This window comes from Nestor notabilis, unplaced genomic scaffold (genome assembly GCF_000696875.1).
Source record: "Nestor notabilis isolate BGI_N333 unplaced genomic scaffold, ASM69687v1 scaffold11162, whole genome shotgun sequence".
Classification (NCBI taxonomy): domain Eukaryota; kingdom Metazoa; phylum Chordata; class Aves; order Psittaciformes; family Psittacidae; genus Nestor; species Nestor notabilis.
Window position 1 is genome coordinate 1,977 of NW_009917920.1, and position 8,926 is coordinate 10,902.

General features: G+C 40.0%; 1 protein-coding gene across 1 annotated transcript in view; it reads right to left on the reverse strand.

Moving 5' to 3' along the window:
- Nucleotides 1–1,577: 1,577 nt before the first annotated feature.
- Nucleotides 1,578–8,926, reverse strand: part of RBBP7 (retinoblastoma binding protein 7) — a 7,568-nt gene continuing 219 nt past the window's right edge. Inside the window, exons 2-12 of the mRNA XM_010009465.1 lie at nucleotides 8,740–8,884; nucleotides 6,678–6,820; nucleotides 6,386–6,559; nucleotides 5,972–6,087; nucleotides 5,201–5,361; nucleotides 4,652–4,778; nucleotides 4,481–4,558; nucleotides 3,818–3,894; nucleotides 3,321–3,378; nucleotides 2,461–2,571; nucleotides 1,578–1,646 (exon numbers count right to left, since the gene is read on the reverse strand). Coding sequence (XP_010007767.1) covers nucleotides 1,578–1,646; nucleotides 2,461–2,571; nucleotides 3,321–3,378; nucleotides 3,818–3,894; nucleotides 4,481–4,558; nucleotides 4,652–4,778; nucleotides 5,201–5,361; nucleotides 5,972–6,087; nucleotides 6,386–6,559; nucleotides 6,678–6,820; nucleotides 8,740–8,884 — 1,259 coding nt within the window. The remainder of the gene's footprint in view (nucleotides 1,647–2,460; nucleotides 2,572–3,320; nucleotides 3,379–3,817; nucleotides 3,895–4,480; nucleotides 4,559–4,651; nucleotides 4,779–5,200; nucleotides 5,362–5,971; nucleotides 6,088–6,385; nucleotides 6,560–6,677; nucleotides 6,821–8,739; nucleotides 8,885–8,926) is intronic.

Genomic DNA, 8,926 nt, shown 5'->3' on the forward strand with positions numbered 1-8,926 from the left:
CAGACTCAGGGAAAAGAAAGCAGTATAGAGATTGTATTTACTGCAGTACTTTGAACTACATTAAAGACAAGGAAATTATGCTCTCATTTTGCTCCATAATAAATTATCCCATCCTGCCACCTTTCAGCTGTACGAGCATGGATACTGAGTGCAGCCGTGAGCCACAACACAGGTGCGTTACCAGCACCATCCTACGCATACACCCAAAACACAGCACCATGTCCGCTTCTTGGGTGGAAGCGGACTCCATCCCAGCCCAACCCAGTACAAGCAGCTCGAGCCCAGCAGCCTAGAGACTTGTTAAAATTCAAGTAAAAGGGAAGCAACATTTTCAACATCAAAAAAAAAATAAAAATCACATTTTCAGTGCCAAAGCCTATTTCAGCTGGAGCAGAAAGATCAGGAAAGCCAACAATTAATTTAGACAAGGCCTGTCTTGAGTAACTAAAAGCTTTAATTTAAACTCAAGTCAGACACTGACTTAAGACTTGTCTGACAGCTCCCAAGGTGATCTATAACTTGTCTGTAGAGCCAGGACAAACATGAAGATATTTTACTTCTACATGATCCAAATTCTCCAGCTTTTCAGTCAGCCCCAGCTTTAGAAGAAAACTGTATGTTTGTCTTTGTTCGGATATTAACCTATTTTAGACACCTGCTCGATTGCCTCACATTTTAACCAAAATAAAGCTACCGGAGGGCTCTAACTGAACACAGGCAGGACCCACTCACTGAGAGGGCATCACCCTCTTAGCGCCTGAGACAAGAAAATGTTAGAGGACAGCAGTTACACCACCACCACCCAAAAAAACCCAATTCGCCACAGTTACTTGAGTCTGATCAGGAGTTAGTTACACTTGAGGCTTACAGATCTCTAATAGGTCATCCCCATGTATTCCCCAAATCTCTTTCTATGCCCATTCTGTTTGCAAAGGAACCAAATTTCCAAGTTTTCACATCAAGACAACTCTCATCTCCCTAGACCCTTCATTGTGGGCTAAGTTACAAAAACTACAGATCTCTTTATCCATGCAGAAGTTAAATTATATTCAGGTGAGAAGGCATTCACCATGTGTCAATGGACATTAAACACACCAAACATTTTATTTAATAAATTTTATTTATGCAAAGCCAATCCAAAAGTGTTGTGTAAAAGTGAAAAGCTCTTTGTACATATTAATAAAAACTTTTTCTTCATTGCACACTTTCTGTGTGGGAAGAGTGAGGATTTGACTTTTATTTACAAGCACCCACTAAGTTTGTTTAAAAATATATAGACATAGGTATTAAGTCATTCTTATTTTCCCTAAAAGCTAATTGCTGTACAGTATACAACAGCTCCAAGTGCCCAAATAACCAAAGGTAGCCCATCACAACTCAACTATACAAAGATTTTGTGCCCAATGAAGAGTATTCCCAATTGGATGCAAAGCTTCTTCCCAGTGCTTAGGTTGGTTTTGGCTTTTTTTTTTTTTCTTTGTTTGTTTGGTTTTAGGGCCTTTCCCCCCCTTCCCCATGTGTACAGTATTCATATTATATTACTATGTAACAACCAGTATTTCCTTAAGGAAGAAAAATTATGTTCCTTGACCCTCCAGTTCGGCTGCTGCTATATCTGGTTCTTCATCATTGTAAATGTTTTCTGCCTAAAGACACAAGATATTACAAGTAGTAAACACAATGGGCTTTAAACAATCTTCTACACTTCATACAGAAAAGAACCTGGTAACAGCAGCGCAGCATAGACATCATTCCCTCCTTCAAGAGGCCTTCTCCCTGCCTTTTCTTAGGGGCAGCCAAATTAAAGTTGTGTACACAGTGGCTGGACTTCAGCAGCTGTCTTCTGGCACTGTTTTATTTCAGCAGCAGAAGCATTTGCCATTTAACCATTAGCCTCACTACAGACATTTCACTTGGACATGTTTCAACCTCAGTCTGAACACACAGAACAAGTTAACGAACAAGTGTAAAAACTGGCACCCTGAGCTGTGATGCATGTTACTCTGAAGTCTGTTACTTCTTTTTTTTTTTTAAAACTTAAGATTACTCCCAAATGTCTTCATTCCGCATTTGTAAGGTAACTGATCAAACTCCTGTAATTTAAAGTAACATGAACTAACCAGAGAGGTAAAAGGCATCTTGTTTCCCAGTCAGCATGTGGGAAAGCGGCTAAGAGTAGGTCTTGGCTAATATTGGATATAAGTTTGCAACTGCCACATTTATTTTAAACCAGTACCTAGGACTTGGGAGTCAAGAATTAGCAGCAGCTGCATTTATTCAGGTTAGTTTCGTCTGTTTTCTTTTGAAACTCTTACTTTCCAATCAAAGAGTAGTAGGAAATACTGGAGACAGGCTACTTTCAGCCACTGAAGGCACGGGCTGCCCTGAGAAGAACAAGCCATTTCAGCTTCATTTATCCAACAAGCATCAGAGCAACTCCAGAGCTGTTGTGACACTCACCATTTGCCATATCTGCATTATGTTGTCTTCCGATACAGAACAGATCACCCAAGGCTCATTAGGATTCCAACTGAAGTCTGAAATTTTGGCAGTGTGTCCTCCATGAATAAACTGTTAAAAAAAATAAATAAATAAAATAAAAAAGCCACATGCTTCTTCAGAGAGAAATCTGTTAAATCCAAGATTCAGAAGCTAAATGTCATGCTATTACCTATACAAAGAAGAAAAACTTGCTACTAGAGATTCACAACACAAAGGTGTGTGTGACGCCGGTACAATTGCTGAGAGTGTCGTTAAGACAACAGTTCATATTATAGCAACAACTGCCTGACATCCTCAGAACGGTGCTACCTCACACAAGGCTGGGATGCGAAATCCAGCCACGTTTTATATCCATGATCTCATCTAATTACATGAGCACTCACACAGTTACACAGGATATGGGGAAATCAGACTGTAAGCATTTTTAATTATTTGTTTCCTAAGGAAGCAAACCAAAACATAAGCCTTTGTACTCTCTCCATCAGTAAGGTTAACTGTGTGGGACCCAAGTGGTCTATTTCAAGATAAACAATTTGAGGCCTTGGCTTTACAGGCATTTAGTTATAAGAGAGTACCAACAAGCACATGGCCAAACTGTAAATATGTTCAGCAATGAGTATGTGCAATCACATGTGAAAATAACCAAAATCCATTCCAAATGGAACAAAGGAAGCCCACTGCAAGTTAGAGTAGAGTAATGGACTGAAGACCAGGAAGGTGAAAAGATTTATGAACTGCTGCAGATTTAGTAGCACAGTCATAAGGCATCCTGCTGCCACACAGCATGTCAGCAGACTGCAACCTGAAGAACAGCATACCAGCAGCTCGGGAGGCCCATCTTCTGCATCCTCTGCAGACTGCTCTTCACCAATTTTACTGTAAGAAAATAGTTTATATTTTTTATTAATAATTAAAATTGCATCCTACATCAGTTTAACTTGACAGTTCCTAGCCTGTTCCTCCACTATTTCCTTTTGCTATTGTTTTTTCTCACTGTCAAATAACTATAAGCCTCAGGTATATCAGCTGTTTGGCATTATCAATACTGAATCTAACTTGTGAAGTTCTGCCTCCTCACATGGAGGCAGAAATCACTTTTCACCAAAGACAACAGAAAACAACTCATCAACAAGAAAACCTCACAGAGAAGTAACAAGTACTGCACTGCTTCAACTGCATACCTGGAAGACCAGGTACAAGATAAGCAAGCAAGGCAGGCTACAGAACAGCACAAATCAAGCCTACCAAATAAAGCATATCTGCAGCCTTTTTACCGTCTGTTCATATATACTGAAAGAAAGGAATTGGTCTTCACCTTAGATCCCATACATTAAGCCGACGATCAGTACCACTTGACGCCAGAATTGTTTCATTATGAGGAGACCAGTGAACCTGTTGAAAGAAAGCAGGTTGACTGGAGCAGTTACTGATTTCTAAACCATATCCTGCATGACCACCACCAGATACCTGGCCACTAATTTTCAATAACTATACTCAATAAATCATTTTCTTCCAGCACAAAAGATATCCTATAGCTCCAACAGAGTGCTTTAAAGTCTTTAAGATTTCTCAAGTTGAATAGCCAACCTTAATTCACTGTTACGGATTTATGTTATCATGAAATTGTCTAAAATCCACTGTTACTTGCACAGTACAGGCAGAGTTCACAGTACTAGATTTAAACCCAAGTCCTCTCTACAGAAGGATATCCTAGAAAAACCTTCTACCTGTACTGAAAGTACCTCAAACTCCCAGTATCTTTTTAGCAATCAGTTGTTTACTACATGCTCCAGAGTCAAGTGGGAAAAGGCTGTAAGAAACTACGTGGTCCTGCCTGTATTTCCTGAAACAAAATTCACTATTCAATGTTTAACAGACTTATTTATTGTGTTTGGTCACCATATGAAAATCTACTTGATCTGGTCCATGTCAGTACTCTTGTACTTTTACCTACAGCTTGAGAGAAAAGTTTACCCACCTGAAAAATTTCATCTTTATGAGACTCAAAAGAATGGAGTTTCAATTTTAAGTTTCGAAGATCCCACAGAGCCACTGTCTGGGAAAGGTAACAAGAAATTGGTTTTACTATAATGACTATAGAGCTATCATCTAGAATACTCATGAATTTAAAGTATACACAAGTAAAAACCTTGTCAGCAGAACCAGTTGCTAGAATGAACTCGCTGTAAGGATTGAAGGACAGACAGTTGACCTCGGCTGTATGAGCATCTACAGAATGACTTGGCTTGGACGTGGTATTAGATCTCGTGTCCCAGCTGTTGCAGTGAAGGATGTGGGCAAGGGCAAGGGGCAGGGAGGAGAGAGCGAGAGTGAACAAATACAAGTTTTCACAGGAGGTTCTTTTTCACTACACATTAGTTTAAGAGACTACATTATTACCCAGCCTTAGTCTGAAGCTACAGTTTTTATTCCATAATCTTTCAGGATATTGCGTCTGTTATACATGAGCAGTTGGTAACAGGAAGCTGACACACGTATTAATCACATCTTATTTTCAAATGGTGCAAACAAATTAAATGACATGCAGATTTCAGTGATTCTGCAGCATTACCTGATTGCACTGAAAAGCTACATGAGGTCATTCAAGAATTAAGATTTTTTCCCCCCTCAAGCACTCAGATTGGCCCTCTGACAGTACACACAGGCACCATCCAGAAACTGCTTAACCCCAACTTACATCATGAGCTTCTGATCATCTGCCACAGATCCAAACAGAGACTCATGGAGCAAATGCCATGCCACATCCTCAACCACTGCAGAGTGCCCAGTAAAGATCGCTTTTGCATCAACAATTTTGCCTTCTTTTGGTCCAGCACTTATATCCCATAAACACACGGTCTATAAATAAGAGACATATTCTATTGTTACGTGGACTCTGACTGTATTATCTTTCAAAAAAAAAACAAAACAAAAAACAAATAATCACACTCTTCATATAAACAGAGATGACACTCCTGAAACAGTTCCTTGTCTTTGAAACGGAACACTTACTATGCCATAAGCGAGAAGCGAGCTAAGTTCTCAGTTTTCTGTGAATTCAAGGCACAAGGATTACTTATAAGGTCACAAAAACAATTTACACTTGCAAAGATATCTATAAGCTATTAGTTCAATTGATCTTTGACAGTCTTACTAACTTATGATCTAAGACCCAAGCCAGTTTGAAGGGTTGTTATACAACAATTTCTTCCAGCAGACAACTATAAAAACATTCTGTTCTTACCTCATCACGAACATTACAAAAAATGGTTGTTGATTACAGCCTATAGTCAACTGACTGCCTTTATAAATATTATTACAATATGTGAGAACCTCTTACCATAACAATATACAGCTACACTAACCCAGTTTTTCTCCAATTACCTACTACAGCATAAACTAAGAGGGGTTGGCTGTAGTGGTTATTTGTTTGTTTGTTTTTAACTAGAGGAAAAGTTGTGGGTTTTACATGATCATCTGATGCGCTGAGAAGATGTCCACTCAGATTTGAGTTCCAGGATAAGCCATAGCCTTCCTTCTGGTGCCCTCTTAATCTAAGGTCAGGATTACACTCTCCATTTGGGTCTGAAAGAGAGAAAATGCCTTCCATTTAGCTTCACCTTGCACATCAATCCCCAAGAGCATTATTACCACCCAAGAACTTTGTTTTCGTTGCAATAATCATAGCCTCTCAGGAGACTGCTGCTTGTATCAAGATTCTCTTATGACATCGAGCATAACCAGGCAGTTAAAGTCTCCAAAGATACAGTCCCTCTCATTCGGGTTACAGAGCCCATCTCCTCTTCTCCCAGTGACAGTTAAATATAAGTTTACCTCTCAATGACAAGAGGCATTTTGCTTACCTTCAAGGAGCCTGACCCACCTGGTTTTGAAGGATGTTTAGTGTAGTCAAATACCAACACATCAGCAGATGGTGTTTTTGTAGCAATGATGCAGGGATTCTGTGGCATGTAACGAGCACGGTTCACTTCACCTTCGTGGTTAATTTTAATCTCTGTTTCAATTTTGCCAGTCACAGATCCAAAGCCACCAAACTCTACATTTGTCAGAAGAAGGTCAGTTTATCACATCAGCCATTTTAAACAGGTGAAACAGCATTTCACGCCATCTTCCCCACTCCAAGAAACATCATCAGGTAACTCATGCATGCCCACCTCCTTTCTCACTGTCATACTGCACAGTATCAAACTGATCATCATTGGGAATCTGGACTCTTGCAACAACCAGGTGGTTCTGTTCATCAGACGTGTGTGTTCCCAAAACCAGCCAGTGTAGAGCATAATCCTTTCCTTCTGGCCTGTTCAGAATAGTAAATGCACAGAATAAAATTACATGCTTACTTCAAGAAGTTTGATGGCTAGCATTAGTAACACTCAAGGTCCAAACTTCTTCAAAGAGCTAGAAAAGAGAGACACGGGTAAGAGATCCTTTCTTTTGCTGCAAGAGACTTGTGCAATAAATTGAACTTGACTCTGACCTAAGCAAGCCAAAGATACATCCAGCAAGGCTAGACTGAGTCAGTAAACATTGCCACTATGACTCGAAAGGGACAATTAACAATTTGTACAGTAGTTAAAGGCAAAATTAATAACTACTCCTGTCTTTAATTCCCATGGTAGTTGCCCAGTATTGCTTTAGAAAACAATCAATACCACTTTCCATAAAACACAAGTACTGAGGACAAATGGCAACCTATTTTAGTTACTTCTCGTAAAAGCTTTTACCAGTTGTTATTTTATTTCAGAAGCTCATTTCTAAACACTGTACAAATCCTAGCTAATTAGAAATTTCTCTTTGGTGGTTAACTACATTTAGTAATACGTGAAAGGCTGGATGGACAGTGCCATTTATCTCTGAAAGGAAAAATGTGAACAGTCAAAACCAAGCAGCTTCTGCATTCTTGAAAGCAGCAAACTCATTATATGTCTGAATCCAAGCAAACAGGAATCATTTGGGCAATCATATACCACTGTAGGTATTACTACACCACTTCCAATGCATTATCATACATGTTGAGGGGGAAAGAAAAACATGGAACAAAACACACACGGCACACTCACTTACTTGCATCAGGAACAGGTATTCCATCATGTCAGGTGCCATACAAAGAGACAGTCCTTGCCTTAAATGGCTTACATATTTTGAAACTGGATAATTGGAAATACCAGGCTTTAAACTGAATATTAAGTCAATCTGCAAAATACGAGGCAAGCAGAAGTGTTCCTCATAAGGGCTCCACACCCTCCAAGCCCTGCTTCATTTTCTTCATGCCACAGCTAGTTAGCTCACAACTCTCAACATCTTCCCCAACCATTCTGGTATACTAAACGAAGTGATCATCTCACCACCAAGTACAACCTCACGCTTGTAAGGTGGAATTTTTAAAGAGGAAAGAAACCATCCTCTGATCATTGAACAAACTTTACACACAAGATATTTTAAAACCTAGCTGTATCCAGTTTACAACAACATAAGGGACCTCGTCCTTGTCCGCTACCTCAGCGGAGCACTGAGTGGTTACTGCAACAATTAAAATAGCTGGCACATGAACAGAATCTATCCCCACCTTCACTATTCTTTAAGAAATTAACCAGCAAGACCATAATTTTTAGGGGGAGGTGGAAGAATGGGAAAATTAAAATACATTAAGTCATCAGCAAGCCAGGGACAGAACCAGGATGTGAAGCATCAGTCTTAGAACAATATTCTCTTAAACAAGTCCAGACTTAAACCAAACAAGACAGATACTATATCTTTCACAGAACAGTAACTTATAGCACACATGAGGAAAAACAGGCTTCAAGAAAAATCTGATTTAACACAAGTATTTCTCTGATTGACAGTAACTAAAGTGTTAGGTCTCACATATCGATAAACTGAGAAAGATTTCCCTCCTCACACCTCACAGTATCTTCTGCTATGCCAAGCTCCCATGAAGTATAAGCTTGTAACTTTTTCCCTCATAGCTTCTGCATACCCAAAGAAGCAAAATAAAGTGTTACAAGCTCACAAGGAGGAGTCTAACTCAAATTATTCTTATCTTGTGTGGTCTTTATCCTTAATTACCTAGCAGACGTGGTTAACAGAGACAGAAAGAGCGGTGGAACAAGCAATTGCACACAGCCTCAGCTCCTCCTGCTTTGCAAACTGAGCAAATCAGCACATAAGCCCTGTGCCTTCCTGGCGCTTTCCAGGCCTCTCTCCCCTTTTTCTCACCTGGTCACATCAGGCAACCACTGCACGGTGAGGCTGGGCCACTCCAGCGCATGTGTCATCACCAGGTCGTACAAGAAGGGGGTGTTTTTCTTCCAGATCTTGTACTCCTCGCTGATAACGCGCTCCTCCACCGTGTCCTCCAGCACTGCGGGGAGAGAAGAGAGATGAACCAGGGGCTCGGCGCCTT